General features: G+C 36.1%; 1 protein-coding gene across 1 annotated transcript in view; it reads right to left on the reverse strand.

Annotated features, from left to right (window-relative positions):
* Positions 1–27,489, reverse strand: part of LOC118749376 — a gene marked incomplete in the record, with an annotated part of 482,497 nt that overhangs the window by 92,505 nt on the left and 362,503 nt on the right. Inside the window, 1 exon segment of the mRNA XM_036484175.1 lies at positions 14,653–14,915. Coding sequence (XP_036340068.1) covers positions 14,653–14,915 — 263 coding nt within the window.

The following is a 27,489-nucleotide window of genomic DNA, read 5'->3' on the forward strand; positions in this document are numbered from 1 at the left end:
AAGAAATTTCATGTGTGTATCTTTGCACGTTTTGCAAAAACAAAAAACAAAAAAAATTAATTCTGTTTGGCTTTACGTGTTTTTTTCGGATTTCTATCATTCCTAGACGGCTTGCTCGATTTCAATGAAATTTTCAGGGGTGATTGGGGTCTGTGTGGAGGGTGCACATAAAATGAAATTTTCAGAAGTGATTGGGGTCTGTGTGGAGGGTGCACATAAGAAATTTAATGTGTGTATCATTGCACGTTTCGCAATTAATTCTGTTTGGCTTTACGTGTTTTTTTTGGATTTTTATTATTGTTTTGCCGCAAGATTGGCAGTCCTGCCTTTTACTAATAAATAAACAGAAACAGCTGGCGAATGTTTACAATTATTAAAAAACATTGACAACAATTTAATTTATAATCTTATAACTGGAGTCTACTATCGCACCCTTTCCTCAAACGTGTATTAATTCAATATTCAAATAACGTATATTTATATAATTTGAAAAAATCTCCCTACTATACAAATATGTACAGCAATATTAACTAACTAGCGAATACCCGGCGTGCTTCGCTGCGCCTTAAAAGTAATTTTGTTTTGTTACTCCCTCTCACAACATTTGAAAATATTAGTTAATATTGCTGTACATATTTGTATAGTAGGGAGATTTTTTCAAATTATATAAATACACGTTATTTGAATATTGAATCAATACACGTTTGAGGAAAGGGTGCGATAGTAGACTCCAGTTATAAGATTATAAATTAAATTTCCAAGAGAAAGTCGGTTCTTTACATATTTTCTAATTACCTTCGAAAATATATTAACTCAAAAAAAAAAATAAACAATGCTTCATAGATCGATTTCTTTTAAATCTAACTTCATAAAGTTCTTTAAAAATATTTTGTAAATGAGGCCATAAGAGCTTAGGGGGAGAGTTACAACACAAAAATACATTTAAGGCGCAGCGAAGCACGCCGGGTAATTGCTAGTATGAACATATAAATAAGTGCATTATTTTTCCCGCCAATTAGTATAACGAATTAGCCAATTGAGGGTTCGGCTCAATCCGTCAACAAACAGCGCGGTCATTCCAGTTTTCACTTTATCAAGCACGGACGCCTTTCAGCCACCACCCTTCATCACACACTAAAGGTAATATTGTAAAATAGTCTCCTAAACTAACAACTTTCAATAAACACCAAGTACGTAATTATTAATTTTAATCTCCATCTGTGTCGTTTTCTTGCATTCTTTTCATTAAAACATGGATGCTCTTCTGGAGTTGCGAGCCGCATAAGCGTCAGTGTTTCCATGAGTCAATCACATTTAATTTAAGATTTTCGATTCCACGTATCTTGGATGTAGTCGTTTGGACAGTAAGTAACTATTTTGTCTGAAGATATATTAGTGAGCGAATTCGGTAAGGGCTTTATGGAATCTCATTACTTATGTATGTATGTAGCAGAACTGTGCTGCGATCGAAAACAATAAATTGCGCTAACCAAAGTATCTGAACAAAAAAAAATACAATAAGACGACCCAATCTGGAAAATTTACAGATGCATTTCATTTCGGTGACAAGTATTGGAGTTTAGTTTACTATTTCATACAATCGAAATGATTGTAGCAAGTTGTTGAATGGTCATTGGACTGGGTTGCGAAAATAAGTTTTAATTATAAAGGGTGACAACTAAAGTTTAACTCACATATTTCGCTAGTAGATTGAAGATGAAGGTTCTCTTGGTGTTCTTACACCCTTCTCGAGAAAAGAATTTCGTTGCACGTAGGAGTGTAGAAGCAGTGGACTTCATATAATTTTGCGGGCTTTGGTAGTGGAATATTTTAGGTTTTGGAGAAGTGGAATTGGTCATTTGTAGTAGGGTCTTGTAACTTGTTAACTTTAAAGTTGGACTTATTCTGAAGTGTAACTTCAGTTCCTCCCCCGCCTAAAGAATTGAAAAATAAGATTCGCCGTGGTTTCTTGGGAGGTCTCTTTTTTAGGTCACCTTCTCTGGACATGAACCGCTTATTTAATGAGACAGCATTATAGAAAGATGCACATTTGGAGGTTGGGGACATCGGTTCTGTCTGGCCAGTTAATATCCAGCCGAAGACCGTTTCTTGGGCTAGTAATGTCCCGTTCTTTCTAATGCCACCTAATATTAACTGGGCATAAATGTCGCCGCCCAGGATAAGATCAACTTGTTAATTTTTGAAGAAGTTTCTGTCCGCTAGTAGTAGGTCAGGAAACGCTTCCCTAGTCTTAGCATTTACTTCGCAAGTCGGTAAGTTTCCGGTGAGTTGCGGTAGAACTAGGACTTGTGTATTTATCTTGATTGACGGGTCAATGGGTGACCGTAGTTGAACGACGCACGATTCTTTTACTTGTGCAGAAACACTGTTGTTAATGCCTGATACCTGGGCACGTATTCTCTTTGAAGGCAGGTTAATTTTTCGTTAAAGGTTTTCTGTAATGAAGGAGGCTTCTGAGCCGGAGTCTATTAGAGCGCGGGCTGAAAAGTTAGTGTTATGGAAAAATATATTAACACTCGCTGTTCCTAATAAAACCCCTTTTCTCGTGTTAGCGAAACAATATTGAACGTTATGTACTGTATTTGTAGAGTCGCGTATTGCTTGTGCTTGGGCGGAAGATGACGCGATGTCGTCTGTGGGATGCGAATTGTTAGCTGGAAAGGTTGCTTTTGGCGGAATTGCCTGGGTGTGGAGGATAGTGTGGTGCCGCAGGTGACACATTCTACAATTGAATGAGCTTCTGCACCTTGACACCTTATGTCCGGAGGATAGACAGTTCAGGCAAACATTGTTATTCGTTAGGAAGTTGATTCTGTCAGCTGGTGCTAAGTTGAGAAATTCTTGGCAACTTGATAGCTTGTGCTCGTTGCTCTTACAGAAATAGCAAATTGCTTTGGGTACGCTACCATGGAATGATTGTAATCTTTTTTGATGAGCTTCATTGGTATGCCTACTATTGTGCGGCCCTGCAATGGAGTTAGGTTTACTGCCTCTAATATCTGAAACGGTTTCTAGAGTTTGAAACCGTTGTGAAAGAAATTTATCCATGTCCTCCCACTTGGATATTTCAGTTTTGCTTTCAATACTTTGCTCCCACAACGCTAATGTAGTTTCTGGTAACTTCGTTGAGCAGAGATATGTAATGATTGCATCCCAGTTTGATGTGTCAATCTGTTGACACTGTAATGTCGAGATGCAGTTATTAATATCTCGCTGCAATTGTTTGATGGAGCTACCGCACTCGCTATGTACCGCCTGTAGGTTGAAAAGAATCTTTAATTGGGCATTTACGAGGATACGAATCAAAACGTTAATATCATGCAAGTTATCGAGATGTTCGTCGCATAACTTCATAGCTACCCAAATCAAAAAAATAAGATAAAAATCAATACATAAATAATCACCTATGTATGTACAACTCGCCTCCTAATCAATAATAAAAAAAAACATATATTTATATATATATATACAGATGGATGTACGTACTACAAAAATTCGGAGCGGAAACTCGGCCTTTCCGCCCGATCACATCAGGGGATTGGATTAATTGGGCATTTACGAGGATACGTTTATTTTCGTATCTATCACTAAAATTTTTCCAGGCAGTTTGAAAGCCGTCGTTAGTCAATGGGCATTTACTCACTATCTCTCTGGCCTCCCCCTCTGTTTTTTGGTATAGGTGGAACAATTTTCCACAGGAGTGAGGCGCTTGTTGAGTATGTAGATGACCGTAAGCATATCTCGGAACGTAGGCCATGTGAGATAGTCGCCTTTGAATACGTCCGTATCACACGGCGGTAGTTGAATATTATGGGCGGACATATCCTCTACATCGCTGTCACCCTTGACTAACTTTGCATGGAGTTCTGCCATGTTTGACATGCAGCGCAAGTATATAGCATAAGAACTTTTATATTTAGGCTTTACAGTGGAGATTCCAGTAGCGTCCAACTTCTCGGAATTAACCAACTCCTCATACGCTGTTTTTACCTTCCTCCACATAGCTTTAAGTTCCTCTTGCTGAATAGCAAGGGTGTACTTAGTGTGATCAGCTTGGGCCGTGTCATTGTAGTCGGCCTCAAACTCTGTCACAGCGTCTACCAAGCGAATAAATTTATCCGTGCTTTATGGGATAGTTGTGTTAAAACTAAGAGAGGCTACGATAATTACAACCGTTCCTAAAGTTCTAAGCAAAGCCGAGAAAAAACCCACCACAATCAAAGAGATTTTAACACCAAAATATTAAATGCAGGCGTATTAGGATTATTTATTTATTATTGTTTGTATGTGCGTGTGTATGTATGATTCACTTATTTATGTATGTATGTATTTGCAGAAGATGGTCGCCCCCCAACTCAAACCAAGTACAATGGAAAAATATGTTAGTAAATTTTTGATCCAAGTAATATTACAGCGCGAATAGTGATCTTGTGGATGCAGAACTGGAATTCCAGGAGTGAAAGTGAAATCCTTGTTTAGGTGCAATCACAATATAGCGATAGTAAATGAGGTTAAAATTTCTCGAAACTTAAACAAGTGTTTTGGTGTGATGAGTTGGCAATTTAAACTATCTGCAAAAGGTAAAAATCTGTGCTTTGCAAATGTAAAAGATTTTTGAAATACGAAATTTTATAGAAAATATGTATGTGTGCCGACATTTAAGTCAATGATTACACCAACAACCTGTAGTGGGTGTTCTGTTAATAGTGACCGTGCACTTGTTTATTTGAACAAGAAAGGATATTCAGTTATTGCACTGAATCCACAAAATCACTCCCGGTTGTTTTTTTTTTCTTGTATTGCGCGGAATATTGGCTATGAGCACTTTATCAAAGATTGACGTAAATGGTGTATGTGCAAAAAAAGTGCAGAAATGTTAACCACGTACCTTTGAAAATTCTTTTTACGACCAATGTGTGGTTATGTGCCCAGTTATGTATGTGAATGCGGAGCGCTATTGTGTATTTGAGAAGCTCCCGCAAGTATGGTTATGGTGCTCCAGCTGTGTTTTTATGGCGTTTTGTGGAAAGTGCTTTAGTTGCTGTTGCAAAGTGAGCTCAATTCCGTAAATGTTTTATAGTGGACTGTATTATAGTATGCTGGCTTGTGAATTTCCTGGCGAAGATGGACCATGGAAACACTGACGCTTATGTGGCTCGCAACTCCAGCAGAGCATCCATGTTTTAATGAAAAGAATGCAAGAAAACGACACAGATGGAGATTAAAATTAATAATTACGTGCTAGGTGTTTATTGAAAGCGTTTAGTTTAGGAGACTATTTTACAATATAACCTTTGGTGTGTGATGAAGGGTGGTGGCTGAAAGGCGTCCGTGCTTGATAAAGTGAAAACTGGAATGACCGCGCTGTTTGTTGACGGATTGAGCCGAACCCTCAAACAGCGAGCTGTTTTGAGGGGAAATTTGGCTAATTCGTTATACTAATTGGCGGGAAAAATAATGCAATTATTTATATGTTCATATTCGTATGTATGTACATATCGGTGTGTATGCACATGAACATTAGGGTGGTTCACCCTTTCAAAATTTGGTTTAGGCTAGTGGCCTAAACAGCTTGTATATTATTTTCTCTTAAAAATACTGGACAGCATTTATCAAGAGAACTGTGATTTTTGTCATTGACTTGTTGGTATGAACAATTTACGCATTGCTTAGGTAAGGAGCATGTGGTGTTGGAATCCAAAATTGTATGCGAGCAAGTAGAGCAGTGAGGGCATATTTTCTCATTATTACACATTTTTGTGATATGACCATAGCGGAAGCATTGATAACATCTTAGCTGTGAGGGTATGTATGGTCGAATTCTGACCCTTTCATATTCTATAAAAAGTTCCTCTGGCAGGTTTGGAGTTGCAAAAGTGATGATCATAAGCCCAGTTTCGACCAAAGAATCATTAACTTTTTTAAGTATTTTTTTGACGCTTACTACTTTCTGATTGCTAAGTTCTTCGACTATTAAATTCTCTTCTATACCTCTAAGATCATTGGAATAGATAACACCTTTGGAAAAATTGAGAGTTTTATGTTCCGTTATTTCGGTTTTTATTGATCGTGAGAGAGAGGTGCGAGTAACCAATTTGCGCGCTTGGCTAACATTTTTGGTTTTAATTAAAATGCACCCATTCCTCAGTTTTTTAAAACAATTCCACTTCTCCAGTGCATACGCAGTCAATCACTTTTTTGATTAAAAACGGAGACACAGATTTTAATGTTTCTTCATTATGAACTCTTGCCATTAGTAAATATTTTGGGCCTTCTGAGTCATAATTAAGTTTTTTACTCTGTATACTCTTGGTTGTTTTTAGTTTTGTTGTTTGAAGAATAAAAGAGAAATGAAGCGAATTAGGAACACTTAATAACGCTGCGAAATGCTGGACCGGTTCAAGAACACACGTCCGCGTCGATCGAAGGTTCACAACAGAATCTTGGAAGCGGAATAGAACAGATGCAAACTGGGAAAATTACAAATCAGCCAGAAATATGGCCACTAGGGTGATAAGAACGGAAAAATTAATTTTTTTTAAGTCAAAACTTAATCCTGAACTTCCACCTAAGACTTTATGGTGCAATCTTAAAAGCTTGCGTGTGTATGGCAAAGAGGAACCAAATTGTAACCTTGGCGCAAATTACCTTAATAATGACTTTATTAAAAGTCCGGTGTATGATGCAAGTCTTAATTTTGTGCCTTGTGGCTCTGCATGTTATTCAAGGAACCCCTTTGATTTCTCAGCTGTTACTGACGGAGATGTAAAGCGAAGTATTTTTAGGATTAAGTCCAATGCAATTGGTGTAGACGGAATTCCGATCAAATTTATTAAAATAATACTACCACTTGCTTTAAGTGCTATTACACATGTCTTAAATCATTGTATAACGACGTCTTGTTTCCCTGATTTGTGGAAAGTTGCCTCAGTAAAGCCCGTCCCAAAAAATAAATTTCCTAACTCTTCTAGTGACTTCAGGCCGATAAGTATATTACCTGTCCTGTCTTTGAAAGCATATTAGCTGAACAATTTAATTCTCATGTAATTCGAAGTAATTTACTTTCGTCTTACCAGTCGGGTTTTAGAGCTAAGCATAGTTGTTCAACTGCGCTATTAAAAATACTTGAAGACATTCGTATTCCCTATGACAAAAGTCAATTAACGCTGCTCTATCCAATTGACTTCTCCAAAGCATTTGACTCGGTTGACCACACTTTGCTATGTTTTGAACTAAAAGAATATTTTGGCTTCAGTAATAGTGCTTTATCGATAATGAAACGTTATCTGGCTGGCAGATCTCAATATGTAAGCACTGGACATGAAGTATCGGAGTCAATGGATATAAGTGTTGGTGTTCAACAGGGTTCCATTCTTGGACCCTTGCTATTTAGTCTTTTTATTAATGATGTGTTTCTTGTGTGTAAATTTGTAAGTGTGCAGGCATATGCTGATGACATTCAGTTATATTTGTCTGGTAGTTTTAGTAATCTAGGTGATCTTTCTCGTAAAGTTAATAGTGATCTTGCATCCATTTTGTGCTGGACGATTGCCAATGGACTCTGTTTGAATGCTGATAAATCGTATGTGTTGCCAATCTCAAAAAAACAATTCCCTAGTGACAAAATTCCTCCACTTTGCATTGGTAACACTGCTTTGAAAACCGTTAATAAAATTAAAAATCTTGGCTTTATTATAAACTCGAATATGACATGTATTGATCATATGAACTCTGTGGTAGGTAAGGTTTATTGTGTTTTGCGCAATCTAAGGCAATCTGCAAAGTTTACGCCCGTTAACATTACCAATTATAACCTATTCTGAATTAGTTTATAATAAGTTAGACTCACGTTCTTCTCACAAAATTGATGTTGTCTTCAATCACGTTACGCGCTACGTTTATGGTTTGCGTAGATATGATCACATCTCTGCTTGGAGAACTCGGCTGTTAGGCTGTAACATAGTTGACTACCTAAAAGCTAGAAGCTGGATATTCTTATATTGTCTGATATCAACAAAGACACCTACTTATACAATAAACTTGTTTTTTGCAAATCTGCGCGCTAGTGTAATTTGGTTGTGCCAGACTTTAATTAGTTGCGTTCGATAACAAAATTAGCCAACACCAGCCAACAATCAAAATCAAGAGAGTAAGCGAAAATTCTCTCCCAAAGAGATGAAAAAGCAGGAAATTAGCCATTACTTGCAAAAACCGGAAGAAGAAGACACACCAGCTGACTTTGTTTATGTTTTACTTGTAAACAAACTGAAATTCATGTTGCCTCCATAGAAGAAAAAAGGAAAGTGAACGTTCAATGTTCGCCAGGAACATTTCTAGCAGTAAAAACTAGTTGGCGGTATCATAAAGTCACATAGCAGGCAGCCAAAAAGCATATAAATACCAAAACTCGGAAAATTCAATTTAGTTTGTTTACAGAAATTGCAACCATATGTTTTGTGATCATATGTTTTCGTGTTGGATAATTTTTGCTGACTAAAATTTTGCCAGTACAAAATGAACGCTTCTCTTGCATCAAAATGAACGCTTGCTCTCTCAATTTTTGTGTGTTGGATAATTTTTTGTCGTTATCGAACGCCATCTAGTAAAAATTTGGAAAAACTATTACAAATTTTTGACTTGTCGAACGCACCTATTATGTGAGTTCAACAAGGCTGTTCTTCGTCAATGCCATACATATTTGGAACTCCATTCCGGCTGCTACGAAGAACATTATGAACCAAAGCAACTACAGACAAGTTATTTATAATTATTTTTCTCAAAATTAGGTTTAAACTGGCCATCTAAATTAATGTTTTAATCATCATCTGTAATTTATTTCATTAATTCTATTTATATCGCTTATCTTTCTTTTTTTAACTTATTTTTCCTTAAAAGATTATTAAATACATTTTATATAAATGCACCAAGTAATATGACTTAAATTTAGTCTCAAATTTTGTATTTTTTTTTTAGTCTCCTTTAATATTTGTATGTTGTGCTATAAAAGATTTTATATCTTATTGTACTAATTACTTTTTAATAAATGAAATGAAATTGACTTGATGGGCCATTTAACAAATTTAGCATATTAAGGGCCGTAAACGTATCTATTTTAAACTATAAATCGTTAATAGATAAGTTAACAGCCCTAACACTTTTACAGTATGTATGTATAAAAACGTAAGGAACATACAATACATATATTTATATTAGACTGTCCCAAAAAACCAACATTGTTTCCCCCTCATTTCATTGGTGTTATCTTAAAAAATATCCAAATAAAATTTTATGCAATTCTAACCACGGCAACCCGTGCCGACTTGCGGTCAAAGTTATCAGAATAAGCTTGTTGCAGTTCGCGTGTTTTGTTAATTTACTCCTTTTACTTCTTTATTAGACGGTATTACTATACTCCCTACAGCATAAGGACATAATATTTAGTAAATCTGCGTTTTTGGTTTTTTACCTGGTAGTCAGGACTTTTTCCAAAGGACCATAAATTATAATATATTTCCAAAAGTTTAAACAAAATATGGAGATATGGTTATCAAATGAAAGAAGAATTCGAAACAAGATTAACTATAACTTTTGTTTTCAATTATCCTTCTGGAACATGTTAAAAATATCCTTTAAAAAGATTATCCTTCAAGATTTTTAATTTTGAATGAGTTTTGAAGAATCTTAGTTTAATTTAAATCTTACTAAAGGATAAAAATTTCAAAGGATATTTTTCAAATTTTCTGATTAATACTGCCACATTCACAATCAACCCGAGAGGACATGTCAAACACTAAACCACTTTATTTTGTTTATTCAATATTATGAAATGCATTTTTTGAAAGTAGGGAAAGAATTTGTTAAAAAAGTTGAATTTAAAAATTTAATTAAAAAATGGTCTAAATGTGCAAATTATCAGGACATGCACAACTTATTCGACTAAAAACATATAGTTTTTCAGCCTTGTAATACACCCCTTCAAATCCACTATGCTTTCTCCATTAATTAATTTTTTCGATGTCCTTGGGAGAAATCCTGCCGTACATATGTATCTTTTCTAGTAGGAAAAAAATTTTTTGTATCTCCTGAAAACGTGTATTCTGAACTTTTTTTAATTTGGTGCGAGAGGGCGTATGATGAATACAAAATTATTAAATTCAACTTTTCTACTACATTCTTTTTCCTTAAAAAAATGCCTTACAAAATATTAAATAAACCAAATCATATGCTTTCTTATTTTATATGTCCCTTCAGGCTGTTCAATTGTTGTAAATCAGTACGATATGAAAATTATATTTAGTTAAATTTTTTTTATGTCATACGGAAGTACAACCATTATATCAACCCGAGAGGACATGTCAAAGACTAAAACGATTTATTTTGATTATTTAATATTATGAAAGGTATTTTTTTAAATGAGGAAACAACTTTGTAATACAAGTTCAATTTAATAATTTAATGTTCATCATACGCCCTGTCACACCTATTAAAAAATGTTCTACAATTGCAATCCTTCAGGACATACACAAATTATTCGACTGGAAAACATATCGTTTTGCTGCCTTGTAATACACCGTTAAAAAGCCGCTATACTTTTCGATTAATTAATTTTTTCGATGTCCTTGAGAGAAATCCTGTCGTCCTATTAAAAATTTAAAAATGCAGATTTACTAGAAATGCGTTCAAATATGGGACACATTTCCAAAGGGCAAAAAAAGTATGTGGTAGCTAAATCTAGCCACCAAAGGGATAAAACGGCAACACTGATCAGTGATCACCAACTACATACGTATGTATGTATATTAGGCCGGGTCGATTTGTGGGGAGGCAAAAAAATCGCCCATTGCTCTGTGAAAATCATATTCTAGGGGTCAAAATAAGAAACTTTGCCGAATGAACCATACCTCTAAAACGAATTCTGATGTCCCCCAATTTGGGTCGAACTTTTGGGTAGGGGCAAATTTTGAAAAATCCCACTTTGACCCATTTAGAGTGCTCCAATCGAGTCCAAATGTATGACCGACCCCCACTAACTTTGGAGGCCCGACCCACCCATGCCAGTGGCACACCTCCTGGAACCCCCGTGGGGGTTCACCATACAAGCATTTCAAAAAATCGCCGGTTTTGCACTTTACATGAAAAAATCAGCGAAATGCCTATGTTTTTTCTTTTTGGAGTTTATTTTTCTTTTTAGAAATTTATTTAGTCAGAACATATGTAAATGAAAAAATGAATTTAACTTAGTAATAGAAAAGAAATAAAAAAAAAATTATTAGAAATTAGCGTTTTTACAACCCTTTTAAAACCAAGGCATCACTGTGATGCATTTGCATGTCGTAAACATAGTTGTGTGGGTTTTTTATTCAACCGTTTTAACAAATGAAGGTATCACTGTGACACAATTGCAAATCGGAAAATTGCTTGTGTGCGTTTTTTAAGACACAGCTGCATGTCGTAAACTTACTTGTGTAGTTTTTTTATAGCACCTACTTAAGAAATGAAGGTTGTTTTTACAACCCTTTTTGTGGGTATTTTAAGGCACCTTCTTAAGAAATGCGCGTTTTTTGCAACCATTTTAACAATTAAGGTATCACTGGAATGCACCGCAACCCTTTTAAACAATGAAGGTATCACTGTGACACAATTGCAGATCGTAAAATTGCTTGTGTTGTTTTTTTTTAAGGCACCACAAGACACAGCAGGTAGAATTGAAATTACCATTTCATTCTTATTACCTCGTCTCGTAGACCATATATAACGCAACAGTTTTTGTGAATGCATTAAGTCGTTGTGAAGAACTCAAAGTGTGAAGTGCTAATTTCAGATAAAAAAATATTTCAAAAAAAATAATAAGTGAAGTGACCATTCCAAATCAAAAAGTTTACAATGAATCCACCATCCTCTACACCGCAAGATGAAGCAACTACATCAACAACTATCGAAAACCCAATGAGTCATATACCCAAGCATGATGTTACTGTTTTTGGTGTGTCTACTGATTTAACTGATCTTAATTTACCAACCCATCTGGATATCTTGAGATATTATTTTTACTTAAGCGAACGTGCTAAAACAGAACAAAAAAAGTTTTCCCATAAATCATTCACTATTCAAGTACAAGATAAGTTGATTGGAATTTGGGAAAAACTTGGTATGGAAATAATGCTGAAAAAAAGTGTATTTAATAAATTTAATAAATTGCTTGACAAGTATCAAGAGCAAATCAAGAGAAGAAACAACACCCAACAATTTACAGAGTATGTAAAATCTCTGGAAACAATTTTTTACATTGGAACATGTAAATGCGATTTGAAGGCAGCTCCATGTGTATGCGGCTGGGTTCCCAAACGCCTCAAAGAGTTCATGCACGATCAACATAATCAGAGAAGACTAACAATGGATGCATTTGTGATGGAAACTGAAGAGCAAGGAGCAACGTCTATGTCATCAATACCAACATACCAAGATCCCGGTTCAAGAAGATATGGATAGAAGCACAAGTTCACAATACACAGAGATATACGATTGTTTTAACTTTGTCTTGGTATGTGACAGATTTGGTGTGCCTGACAGAGTAGCATCAGCATTGGGAACCGCTCTTTTGCAAGATTTTAAAATTAAAGATAAGCATGGCAAACCTCTCATCATGGATAAATCGAAAGTTCGCAGAGAAAAAGAGAAATGCAGACAAGAAGTGCTTCGCAAACGGTTAGATGATCCCAATTTGTTAGCGTTTTCATTCGATGGCAGAAAAGATGATACTTTAACGATAGATAAAATTGATGAGAAGTATCATACTAGGATGGTAAAAGAACCTCATCTTGTTATTTGAGAGAACCCAATTCTGAATTGATTGGTTACGTAAGACTGGAACATGAAACCGCTGAATACAAAACAACCAAATTAAATGGTTTTTTCAACGATAAAAATATATCACTGGATGCATTAATTGGAATATGCACTGACGGTGAGCCAACAAACACTGGCCCACACGGTGGAATTATACGACGATTCGAATTGCTGTTAAAAAGACCATTGCATTGGTTCGTTTGCCTTCTACACTTCAACGAACTTCCGTTTCGGCATTTGTTTGAAGCTTTGGATAAATCAACCAGCACTGGACCAAGATCGGCAACCGGAAAACTGAGCCGTCAAATCGAAACTTGTGAAACTCTTCCGGTAAGTTATTGCTATCACTCATTTATTATAATTGTCAACCATTTTTAATTATTTTATTATTATATATTTTCAGGTGGTGGACGGCTTCCAGAAAATTGAGTTGCAAAATATGCCCCCTGCTCCAGAAAAAATTGAATTTTCCACCGATTCGAAGTACTTATACGACATGGCCCATGTGGCCCGGTGGATCTGGCTAACATCAAACCAGGGAAAATTGTACATTCCCGGTGGCTCACCAAGGCCGCTAGATTATTGCGATTATATGTGACAACGGAAAATCCAGATGCAAATTTAAGAATTCTGCTTGAATTTATAATTAAATGTTATGTGCCAATGTACTTCAATATCAAGTATTACAGCTCTGTCGTGTACGGCAGTGCATTATTTTTCAAGTTCATTGGTTGGTCACGATTTCTAGAACCTCGTTTACGCAAAATTGTCAATCAAGTAATTAAAGATAATTCATATTATGCGCATTCGGAAAATATCTTGTTATCAATGTTGTTTGATGATAGCAAAGAAAAGCTCGACTGTGCCATCAATAAAATTCTACGCTATCGAACCGATGTTGACGAGCCAATGGAACTTAGAGTTTATAAAAAACCAGATATAAACTTTAATTGCACAAGTTATACGGAAATGATCAATTTGAATGATATAAATATCGTATTTGAACCACCATTCACGCGAAGCATTCCGTACGATACATTGAAAGAATATTTAAATCAAGATGATCCACCGTTTAATGATCCAAAAATTCCATCACACATACAAGGAACGGAACGACATGTTCAATTGCTAGCTAGTGTTTCCAAACGGGTTATACCGGAAAATGTAGAGGCTGTTATGGCGACGACATTAGAGAGCCGTGCGAAATTGCCCAGACTTGAAAAGTAAAAAAGACTTCAAACAATAATTTTTTTTAGTTTCTTTTCTATAACTCACTTAAATTAATTTTTTCATTTACATATGTTCTGACTAAATAAATTTCTTAAGAGAAAAAATAGATATTAGCTGATTTTTTCATGTAAAGGCCAAAAATGGTGATTTTTTGAAATGATTGTATGGGGAACCCCCCAGGGGAGTTCCAGGGGGAGTGCCACTGGCATGGGTGGATCGGCCGTCCAAAGTTAGAGGGGGTCGGTCATACATTTGGACTCGATTGGAGCACTCTAAATGGGTCAAAGTGGGATTTTTAAAAATTTGCCCCTACCCAAAAGTTCGACCCAAATTGGGGGACATCAGAATTCGTTTTAGAGGTATGGTTCCTTCGGCAAAGTTTCTTATTTTGATTCCTAGAATACGATTTTCACAGAGCAATGAGCGATTTTTAAATCGACCCACCCTAATGTATATGAAAGCAAGAATTGATTGCGAAATATGCTCCCAATCAATGTTCTTTTAGCAAGTTTTATAAACAAGCGACGTATAAAATAATGAATAGTTTTTACTTACCTTCACCTTCATATCGCTGTGTTTGAAATATTTTCTTCTGACGCGGAATTCTAGTCCCACTCGTGCCACCTCTAAGCCATCGCGTCCGACAATGACAGGATCGTATTGCCGCAGAAATGTTCGGTTCACATGTATGCCATTAATTAACCAACTAAGATGACACGCTGGCTTTGATGGCCCCGATGTGCAGTTCATACGGACAGTGTCTTCACTACTGTATCGTGGCCGACCACCGGTTAGTATCGGTCCATGCTTTGGTGTAACTATAAAGAGAGGAACAGACAAGGGTAGACCAAGAATAAATACGGCATTAGCTAAAATATCTATGCCCGTATGCATTAATCATCTAGAAATTCCTAATTACACATTTATACGGCGAATCCTTATGAAATGTATTAAAAAGTGTTGGTTTTCTTTGAGATGGCCTCCGATTTCGCTCAAACTTTGCACACAGCCTTAATTCGTACTAAAACTGACAGAAATGTACTTAAAAATAAAAATTAAACGCCTGTGAAATATCGATAAAATAATCACGTTGGGTTAACCAAATTTCTTATAAGTTCCCTATTTCTAGATCTTATTACGGTGATTGGAAAGTTAATGAATCGAGTTATCTATCTGCCTTAACGTCTTAATAATTTTTTATATAAAATGTCTTTTGAAATGACGGGATCTTTAATATTTAAAATTACGATCCATATTCTAAAATTTATTTTTACCAAACCATATTCAACAAAAAAGACTAAAAGAAATTCCTTTCCGATAACGTCTTCCGTAATTTTCAATTGGGCGATACGCTCCATTGCTTTACATTTTAGACACAACTGATGAAATATCTCACGGCCCACAGTGGCGCAGTGCCCTAAATTTTTATTTCTTTCTACATATAACATTTATGAACATATTTCATGAAAAATACGAAAAATATACCTGAATGAAACGAAGGAGATACTGAAGGCGAGTCAATCAAAGACATAATTAGTTCGTTTTTTACCCTAATAGAAGTGGATTCAGTCCGCGGACCGCAGTCTCGACCGCCTTGATTTAAATCATTGTGATTACAATTTTGAGGTGTTACTTTGAGTATCTTTCGTACTCTCTATGAGTATACAGGGTGTCCCAGAAGTAACCTGCCAAACTTTAGGGGAAGGTAGGTGGGGGGAGAGCACCCTGATAAACAAAAAATTTTCAGGTAAAAGTAACATAAAATAATATCAGGAGTAGGTAATAATGTACCTTTGTACTATTTAGCATGTCATTGGTTGGTAACAAGAGCAACTTAAATTTTAATCTATTAAATACATTCTAGCGTGTCTCAGTCCTTTGCCCACAAAAGCGGCTATAACTTTTTTTTATATTCGAAATAGTAAGAGTGCCACCTTTCTAAAATCCTTATGAAATGAGCAATTTTTTTATGTATTGTAAAGTTATAGCTCAGTACGTTTTTTCCCCCCAGAGATAGTCAAAGTTGGGGAAGAAAATATCAAAAAGTTAAAAATCCCAAAATAGTACTAATTTTATGATGGTTCCTTACACATTTACCCAAAAGATTTTTGTTTATCAGGGAGTTCACCCCCCCACCTACCTTCCCCTCAATATCTTGTACATAAGGCCCTGTACTGCTCCGACTTTCTGCACGATCCGCACATGACCTGGGCGATAAATTCGTTCGAAAACTTCAGGTCTTCAAGGGTCTGGAGGTTTCGTGCAAATGGTTGGCTTCTTTTTATGCCAACTGCGTGAGGGCCGGGTACATACACAAGGCTTGGAGAGTAGTCAGTGTTGCGTTCACCTCCAAGGCCGGAAAAGGCTCTCTTGTTTCCCCTAGGGATTTTACGCCCATAAGTCTGTCTTCGTTTGTGCTAAAAATAACAAATAAAATGAAAATAAAGCAAAAATAAATAAAAGTATTTTAAACAAGTAAAGAAGTATAAGTTCGGGCCAAACCAAATTTTATATACCCGGCGCAATTATCAACTATTGTCGTTCCAACTTTCTTTAAACAATCTAAAAGACTATAATAGTCTTATTTATTGTTAAGAGAATTGAGAATTCGGAAACGCAGAAAACCAAAGCATCAGTCTCTTTTATTTCTAAACTATAATTGATGGATAATTGGAGTGCAATGGGGTATAGTCGTTGCGCTGGGTATGCAGTTACAGTTGCATGGCTATACTCAATCCCGACTCTTGCGTCCTCGTTCGCGCACTCTGGGCAACGTGAGCAACCCATGTGCGAGATGCGGTAACCAATCCGAGTGGAGCCTTGGGTCACGGCAGAAAGAGAGGGAGCTTCGGTGGGGCCACTCCGACTTATTCGGTTTAAGGGCTCACTGAAGTCTGCAGCGCTGCCCCCGTCATGATATCAAAATCGTGCTTGGCGACTTCAATGCCAGGGTGGGCAAGGAAGGGATCTTTGAAACTACCGTCGGAAAATCCAGCCTCCACGACGAAACGTCCGACAACGGATTGAGGCTGACCGACTTCGCCGGGGCCCGAAACATGGTAGTAAGCAGTACTAGGTTCAAGCATAAAAAGATCTACGTGGCTGTCTCCGGATCGAAAAACGAGAAACCAAATCGATCATGTTGTGATAGACGGAAGGCACGCTTCCAGTGTTTTAGACGTTCGCACACTCCGAGGCCCAAACATGGACTCGGGCCACTATCTTTTTGCAGCCAAGATACGCACCCGCCTCTGTGCAAAAAATGTGCGGCCAAATATGCAAGCAAAGCGTAACGTCGAAAAGCTGCAATCCCAACAGACAGCCAGCGCTTTCCTACTCGACTCTCACACCTGCTCTCAGAGAGAACTCTTCAACAAACCGACATACGCGGGCAGTGGAACCACATTTCCCGATCATTAAGTACCGCCGCCGAAGAAGTAGTCGGATTTCAGCGAGCCCGAAAGAACAACTGGTACGATGAGGAGTGTCAGGAAGCTGCAGAAAAAAAGGTGCCGCCTACAGGGCCACGCTGCGATCGGGCGCAACGTGCGCTATGTGAGACCGCTATAGGGATCTGAAGGGGAAAGCGAGACGTATTTGCCGCAATAATAAGAGAGAGGCCGAAATACGTGAGTGCGAAGAGCTTGAAATGCTGGCCGACAGGAAGAATGCATGAAAATTTTACCAGAGAGTTAAGCGACTTACTGAAGGTTTCAAGACCGGGGCGTACTCCTGTAAGAACAATAATGGCGGCCTAGTAACTGATGTCCAGAGCGTACTTAAATTATGGAGGAAACACTTTTCCGCCCTACTAAATGGTAGCAGCACGGAAAGTTGTGGAGAAAAAGAACCCGGGCATGCAGTCTATGATGACAGAGTCGACGTTCCACCGCCTGATTATGACGAGGTACATATAGCAATAACGCGGCTGAAAAACAACAAAGCTGCTGGAACTGACAGCCTTCCAGCTGAGCTATTCAAGTACGGTGGCGAGGAGTTGATAGGGTGCATGCATCAACTCTGGTGCAGAATATGGTCAGATGAACGCATGCCCGACGACTGGAATTTAAGTGTGCTCTTCCTAATCCACAAGAAAGATGACCCCGCCATTCGCGCCAACTACCGCGGGATCAGCCTCCTAAGCATAGGTTACATGGTCTTATCGAGCGTATTGTGTGAAAGACTGAAGCCCACCGTCAATGAACTAATTGGGCCTTATCAGTGTGGCTTTAGACCTGGCAAATCCACCATAGACCAGGTATTCACACTACGCCAAATCTTGGAAAAGACCCGCGAAAAAAGGATTGACACTCACCACCTATTTGTCGACTTTAAAGCTGCTTTTGACAGCACTAAAGGAGTTGCCTATACGCCGCTATGTCTGAATTTGGCATCCCCTTAAAACTCACACGGCTGTGTAAAATGACGTTGAGCAATACCACCAGCTCCGTCAGAATTTGGAGAGACCTCTCTGAGCCGTTCGCCACAAAACGGGGTTTCAGACAGGGTGACTCCCTTTCATGTGACTTCTTTAATCTGATGTTGGAGAAGATAATAAGAGCTGCAGAACTGAACCGCTCAGGAACAGTTTACTACAAGAGCGTGCAATTGCTGGCTTATGCCGATGACATCGACATCATCGGTAACAAAAACCGCGAAGTCTGTTCTGCCTTTTTCAAGTTGGATAGGGAAGCAAAGCGAATGGGTCTGGTGGTAAATGAGGACAAGACGAAGTATCTCCTGTCATCAAACAAACAGTCACTGTTGCCAGTTACAATTTCGAGAAAGTAGAGAATTTCGTTTACTTGGGAACCAGCATTAACACCGATAATAATGCCAGCATTGAAATCCAACGCAGAATCACTCTTGCCCCTAAGTGCTACTTTGGACTGAGTTGGCAATTCAGGAGTAAAGTTCTGTCTCGACGTACGAAAACCACGCGCTATAAGTCAGTCATCATGCCCGTGCTGGTATATGGCGCAGAAGCATGGACAATGACAACATCCGATGAGGCGGCTCTTGGAGTGTTTGAGAGAAGATTTTGCAGAAGATTTACGAGCCTTTACGCGTTGGCGACGGCGAGTGCCGCAGACGATGGAATGATGAGCTGTATGAGCTTTACAACGACATGGACATAGTGCAGCGAATTAAAATACAGAGGCTCCGCTGGCTTGGCCATGTCGTTCGAATGGACACCGACTCTCCAGCTCTGAAAGTATTCAACTCGGAACCCGATGGTGGTAGCAGAGGAAGAGGGAGGCCCCCACTGCGAGGGAAAGATCAGGTGGAGAAGGACTTGGCTTCACTTGGCGTTTCCAATTGGCGTCAGTTGGCACAGGGGAGAAACGACTGGCGTGCTTTACTGAACTCGGCAAAAATCGCTTAGGCGGTTACAGCGCCAAAAAAGAAGAAGAAGAATTGATGGAAATGTGCAATATGCGCAAACGCGGTTAGAAGCCGAATTGGAACTTAGTTGAACATATTGGGCTTTTCCAGCAATCATAGTTTAAAATTAAAAGAGACTGATGCTTTGGTTTTCTGCATTTCCGAATAGGGGGATTGTTATAAGTGTTAACTTGAAGGAAATTAACGTCTTCAGTTATTCAAATATCGGAGTTTTCATATACCCAAAAATTATCGTTATACGGGATACCGGTGCAATTCTAGTCCGATTTAAATAATTTTCACTGAATTGCTTTTTCGTACCAAGGTTATTAAATACACCACGTATGGTAGAAATTGTTAAATCGGTTACCGAGATAAGTGGGCGGCGTCACGCCCAAAATCCAAAAGTTTGTAATAATCTAATTAGTAAAGCGGTTACTAAGATATAGTATTTCATCATAAGTGGGCGGGGTCACGCCCTTTTCCAAAAATTTCATAATATTTTATACCAAAATTCTACTTCACATACTAATTTTCAACAATTTGGATCCAATATTTATTGAAATATCATAGTTTTTGCATTTTTCTAAAATACCGTTATATGAGAAGGGGGCGTGGTTACAGTCCGATTTCGCCCATTTTCAATAGCAGCCTACCTTGGATAAAGGGCAACCTGTATACCAAATTTCGTTGAGATATCTCAATTGTTGCTCGAGTTATCGTGTACACGGGCGGACGGACGGACAGACAGACATGGCTAAATCGACTTTTCTTTTCATTCTGATCATTTATGTATACATTTGTCTATATCTATCTCGATTCCTTTAGGCTGTTACAAACAACCGTCATGCATGTAGAATGTATCTTTCTTTCATGATCACCAAGAGTTCAGCAAATGGTCATTTTCTAAACTGAAGCTAATAAAAAATCGAGTTCGGAAGTCCATGACGGAAAACAGGCTGAACTTTTTGACTTTTATTCACGCAGTTTCTTTAAAAAATAAATAATAACACCGTCCGCAAAAAAAAATTGCCAAAAATCAAAGCGGGTTTTAGCGCCTTCAAGCTTGCATTTTGTGCCCTAAAATTGAATGGCCTCACCGCAGAAACCATGTTTTACACGAAAAAGGCATATTCTAAAACTTTGATAAATTAACCGGAATAAAGCTATTCTTATTCAGAAATGTCTAAAGAACTCAAAACTGGTTACTACTTTCAGTAATATCTGCTGAGAAAGCCGTTGTATCCGTTTAATTGAACGATTCTATCGTGGCCCGTTCTAACAGTTATGAGTTGATAACTTTCTTAAAAAAAATTTAATGAAAACTTTTAATTATAGCAGTAATTGCTGGTTTGGTCTTACTTCTTAAACATGGAAATTAATGATTTCATATCAAATATTACATAATAAAACTTGGTTGCTCAATTAGCAACACCTTAGTAACACTGCTTATTTTTCAAAAAATATTTTCTACAAAAAGGTGTACCTAATTTGTAGATACGAGTAGGATCTTCATTCCTTTACCAAAAACTAATGCAAAGGTCCCATTAAGGATTTACGAAAAGAAAATCCGTGCATACTCGCTCCAAAAAGTGTGGCGGTCATTTTTATTTCACTAGACCAACTTAAGCAGTTTTTCCAAATAACATAAAGTGTATTATAATATTAAAGATTAATATAATTTATTCAATGTTTAGCATCATATCATTTATAAGATGTGTCTTAAGAAATCTGAAGTAGATTTTCAAAAATCCAACAAAAAAACTGAATATTCATAAGTTCGCTCATTACAAATTTCAAACTAGTTTTTGAATATTAAAAAAACTCTCAAAAAAACTGTTGGGGCCTAGATCAAATTATTTGGGCTGAGCATACATATACCAGACGTCCAACTATCCGTGATTTATAAATATAGTTACTATTATTATTTATAATTCGATCATAAATTCATATTAGATATGTTCCCTCGTATATAATAAACTAGCTTTTACCCGCGGGTTTCACCCCACGTCTTTATACAAATAGGAAAAATAATTTGCGTAAAGATGTTATATTTTATTTCTGCATTAGTTTTACTATATCCATGATAGCAGAATACGGTAGGACAGTTGTATAGCTTGGGTGTTATCGAAAGAAATGCAATACTGGCTTTTTGGCACAGCAGGTGATTTTTTTTTTTGGATTAAAAGAACTGCAATAAATTATATAATCGTAGAAATACCAATGTTGTAATATTTAAATTTTAGCTCCCTAATTTCTTCGGAATAATAACTCTAATATTATTTCACAACATGTTTTTAATACTTCAAAGCACCTATTAACATAAATCCAATTTCCAATGCAATTATCGTATACTTCTATGTTATGTATGTGATACGCCCCCTTTTACAAACTCATTTACATATACCTTATTATAGGCACCTACCATAGATATGTCTGCATACCGAACCTCAAGTTCATGTGATTTATGGTTCCGAAATTATAGCTGATAAAAAATTCCACGCCTTTGGGATGTGCCACGCCCCCTTTTAAGGACTCATGTATATATACCTTACTGTAAGCACCTACTATAGATATGTTTGCATACCAAATTTCAAGTTCACGTGCACGCCCCCTTTTCCTAAACCGCTAATTGTTTCTCATGAGTATGGAATTAATTTCGTTTATATCGACACCAAGTTCAAGTACACTACCACAAATATTTCAAGAGATATACAACATGATAATTTTAGTAATTTTTCTAGTAATGTCCAAATTTCTCTATGCCTATAACCTTCCCGGGGTAAAAGCAGTTAAGTGTGCAAAGTTTCATGCGATTCCGTGTCGCGGTACAAAAGTTATAAGGTAATAAACAAACAGACATTCACATTTACATATATAAATATATATAGTATAGAATAAAATTTTGCTAAACAAAAAAAATTGTGTTACTCAACTGAAAATGACAGTTGGTTTGACCGTTGTCAACCGAAAAAGTTTGAAAGTGATACATAGCACGTTTAATTCGTGGAAAGTTTTCCTTTTTTCTAGAGAAATGGACAGCCCCTTCGACATTCAGAAACCCTTAAGTGCTGAACACATTGAAAACGACGGGCTAAGAACCACAGCTGTCAAATTATTTTAACACATACTCTTATGTAGATATTTATTTTGGCGGCGACAGAGCTACTCTACGACCAGTGCACGGAATTTACCACTTTATTGGTAGATCTACCAACTTTTTAGCTGTTTTTTATTTTCTACCATTTCTACGAACAAAGCCTAAAATCTACCAATATTTTCCCGAAAGAAAGCAAAGAGATTTAAAAGAACACAGTATGTACATATTTTATCATGGAACATACCTAAAATAAACATGAGGAGTTAACTTTGACCATAACCAACTGTTTATGGAAATATTTTTCGTATGCAATACGGTTTTTGTGGGAGACTGCCAAAGTAATGGTGTGCAAACTTAGATCATTTCAAAACCAATTTTAATAAAAAAATTTTGAAGTGCAGAGTAATTGTTTTTTTTTTTATTGTAAAACAGGGCCAGATCAAGACATCCGGGATCGAATCAAATTCGAATCGGAACTTTCTTTACAGCTTTTAGTAGCGAATTCGCTTTTTCAGCTCAAAATGTATTTGAGAGAAAACAGCTGTCATTTTGTTTCATTCGATTCGAATCGTGATTCATTCGATCACGGATGCCATGATTTGGGCCCACTTTGATGTGCTACATATTTATACCTTTTTTGTTGAATGTTTTATTGTTTTATAAAGAAATACAATTTATTCCAAGGCGAATTCATATAATAAGGTGACAGCAAAAGTTCAAAAACAAAAATTCCACTAACAAATTTTACCCATAATGACAATAAGAATTACAACAAATACATCATTTTGACATTAAAAATCCCCAAGGCGAAAATTCAGCTGCTTTGGTAATACCATCTTACCTGAATTAGCTTTCATTTATCCTAAATGAGTAAAAACTATATAATAATGTTTCTTTTAAAAAAATCTACCAACTTCTACCAATTTTTGTATGTAAAACCTACCAATATTAATTTTTTCGAAGTCCGTGCACTGTCTACGACAGTGGTTGTGGCCAGATTAGACCTATTTCTATTTTTCCATCGACAGGTTTTTCCTCCTCTTTTGAGTCAAACTCATACAAATACATGATGTCGCTGCCGCGTTCAAAAAATTCATGCCGCCATCGACAAAGCGTTTAGATAATAAAGATAACAAATTGGAAGTTGTGGCCCGAAGCTCATCGCTTTCAATGTGTTCAGCACTTTAAGGTTTTAATTTGACACGCAATTCGTGATTAGCATGTCCTTAAACCTATTCAGCGGCATTTTTAAAAATACTGTCTTATTTTTAGAAAAATTCATAGTCCATTTGACACCTGTCAACTGTCAGGGTTTTAATTTGACATAAAATTCGTGATCAGCATGTCTAAAATCCTAATCAGTTGCATTTTTAAAAAGATTGTCTTATTTTTAGAAAAATTCATAGTCCATTCGACAGCTGTAAACTGTCAGGGTTTTAATTTGACATAAAATTCGTGATCAGCATGTCAAAAAACCTAATCGTGGTATTTAAAAAAAAAAATATTTAATTTTAGAGAAATTGTCAGTTGATTTGACAGTTCTCAACCGTCAAACTATAAATTTTATGGCATATTCGAATTTAGAATTGCAACAATACTACGATACCGCAGTTTTATTATAATCGTAACAGCCCTTTAAATTTTTCGCGTAAATCATGCCTTCTCCGACCACTGTGCGCCTATAAAACTGCGTACTCAGAATTTTTCTGCAAAAGTCTGATTAGATAGTTGCAAACTAGTATGTATGCAAATTTATTGATTGTTCGTGAATCGTGAACAAAGTTTAGAGATTTAATTTTTATCTTTTTTTGAACTATATTTAGAAATTAGAAAAAAAAATAAAAAACTTTGCATACATTGCGGAAAATTCTCTGTGCCAATACTATTGCCCGGCACTATAAATATGTATTGTCATTAGGGCGGGTCAACATTTTTCTACCATGCGCTTATAACATAGGAGGATTCTACGTGTAAGTCTAAAAGCATACCGGATCAACTGCAGTTAATTCCCGAGTGGATCCGGATCAACGCTGTCGTCTGTTTAAGATTTAAGCGAATTTCCCGAAGATACGATGGGTCTAAAGTCAATGTGTAGTTTGCCAAATTGCGAAAATAGGTTTCCAAGAAAATTTGAAAATTTTCACTGTTGCGCCCTCGGGTGGAAGTTTTTAGAAAAAGTCAAGCGCAGAAATGGATTCCTCATATGTACCGAAAATCCCCTTATAGCATGTTTTTTTCACAAAATTTAAGCACTTCTTTACAACACTACAGCAAAATGCTAAGAAACCCATTTTCGCAATTTGGCAAACTCTAAATCACGGTTGCCAGTTTATCAAAATTTTGTGTACCACAATATCCAAGTAAAAAGGCCCAAAATAAAATAAAATGTACAAAAAGGTTTGCCGTCCATCAAAAATACATATGGTCGATTATTTGACTGGCTACGTTACATTCGTACGAATTATTTCTAAAATATGAATCAATTGTCCATTAAATAACACAAAACCAACTGGGCTTTTTAGGTGATTTGATTAGACATGGTCAAACCTATGTCTCTGTAAAATAAAGGTTTTAATAAATCCTTTGGTTTCAAAGTTATAGGCATTCGCATATGCACGGGATACGTTACACTATTTGGAAATTCAATGATGGGGTGCGTCAGAAAGTTTAAAATTTCTGCGAAATGGGTGAACGAATATTGCTTATTTTTCAGTATCTCATTTACAATGAATGCAGGTGGACACCTGCATACCCAATTGTTGTAAATTTTAGGTTTTTGACAATTTTTGGTCATAAAATTTGGGCACTGGTAACGTTACACAAAACACTAGCCATGTTACACGTACGGTTCGCTTGGGCAAGGTTTACCCAAAACGCTTTGCTCATCCGTTTTTCCTGCGCATTCTTATTCTGTCATCATAAACAAATGTTTGAGCTAAAATTGGGATCTTCTATTGCAGGATTAAAAAATATGTCTGGATTACCCTTAAAAATTCTAATTGGGTCAAAAATCATCCTACCCTAAAACTTTTGACCGAATAATCTTCGTATTATCGTCGCAAGTAATATTTATTTAACTGTACTGCAAAAACCACTTATGTTTAATAACTTAAAATAGGCATAAGTTTATCTAAAGTACCATGTTGTGTGCTTACTTCTTAATCCTTTCTGAATCCTTGTTTTTTTTCAATGCCATCCAAGACAATTTCACAACCGATACGATGGTTTCTACAACTTCGTTAATCTTAAAAACGTTAATGCACTTATCGCAGTTCTATAAAAAAGTTCTCGCTAAGAGTGAAAATCTCTCAAGTGGGCCACCCAAAATTGGACGGTGAAGATTTTTTCGCACAAATCACTTTATTCGGTTTACAACCATAAAAAATATATATAATTTGAGCAATTTTGCGAAATTCGAAGTTTTACAAGAGTTATTGTTATTAACTTTTTTTTTGATAAATTCAGTAATTGTTTATTATCCACTGATTCATAGCATGTATCTTGCTGATTTTTTCCGGTTAATAGTTAATTAGACATGCTTTAACCTGATTGTTTCAATTTTTCAAATAATCATTGTTTTGTATAAATTTTTTAATTTTTATAAAAAAAATTTATAAACAGATGGATATATTTATTACTTCTCGATCAGATTTTACAATCGTTTACATTGAATATCAATCCTTAATATATACAGTGAAACCCGCTTAAGTACCCCCCGCTTAAGTACCTAACCCGCTTAAGTAACCAACATTTTTGGACACCGTGAATTTTTTAATATAATCAGAAGAAAGTCCCTCTTTTAAGTACCTCCACGATTATTTACCCAACCCGCCTAAGTTCCTCAATTTTTCGTGCCCCATTTACAATTTTACTTATAATTTTCCCCTTTTAAGTGCTCTTTTAAAATTCCTTAAAATATTTACGTATTTTCAAATTCGGTAAATGAATTCTAAAAAATTAACGGTGACTTGAAACTTGCACATTATAAAACTGTTTACTCAAAAAACACTTGAGAGAAAACACTGAGAAAAAAGTTTGAAATTATTTATGATGAATTTTTTTTTAAGCGTTCTACAAAATCTTAAGCTTAGGTTTGTATGGTATTTGTTAGGGAATGAACCGCATTTTAATTGATTAAAAAACATTAAAAATTAATAAATGAACATAAGTGGCAAACAATATCATTTTGAATTTGGTACAAAATGATATGTCCAACCTTGACCAACCAACCCACAATTTAATTCTTGTAAAAATTACAGATCATTGCACTAAATATTTTTTTTTAATAAAGTTTTTCTTTACTTGTTTGTGTGTTTAACTAATGCTACGATTTTGGTTTTAAACTATGTATACTTCATTAAATGTTGTTATTCAAGTATTTATGTAAGTTAACAAGAAGATGTAACTACATAAGTAATTATGTTCGCTTAAGTACCCGCATCGAGGTATGTAGATCCACACCTCTATCACTGTTCGTTTTAATAACATTCATGTTATTCTGTTTTTCCATTATCTTCATTTTTTCGATAACAAAATCAATTATAACGTCCATCAAAATATCGATAACAAAATCGATGACAAATTCGATAAAAATTTCAATAACAATATCGATTAGAAAATCGATAAAAACATCGACAACAAAATCGATAAATATCGATAACAAAATTTATAAATATCGATAAAAAATCGATAAATATCGATAACAAAATCGATTTATATCGATAACAAAATTGATAAATATCGATAACAAAATTGATAACAAAATCGATAAATATCGATAACAAAATCGATAAATATCGATAAAAAATCGGTAAATATCGATAACAACATCGATAAATATCGATAACAAAATCGATAAATATTGATAACAAAATCGATAAATATCGATAACAAAACCGAGAAAAAAT

The sequence above is a fragment of the Rhagoletis pomonella genome, unplaced genomic scaffold (assembly GCF_013731165.1).
Source record: "Rhagoletis pomonella isolate Grant_MI unplaced genomic scaffold, Rhpom_1.0 Rhpom_scaffold_00015, whole genome shotgun sequence".
Lineage (NCBI taxonomy): Eukaryota > Metazoa > Arthropoda > Insecta > Diptera > Tephritidae > Rhagoletis > Rhagoletis pomonella.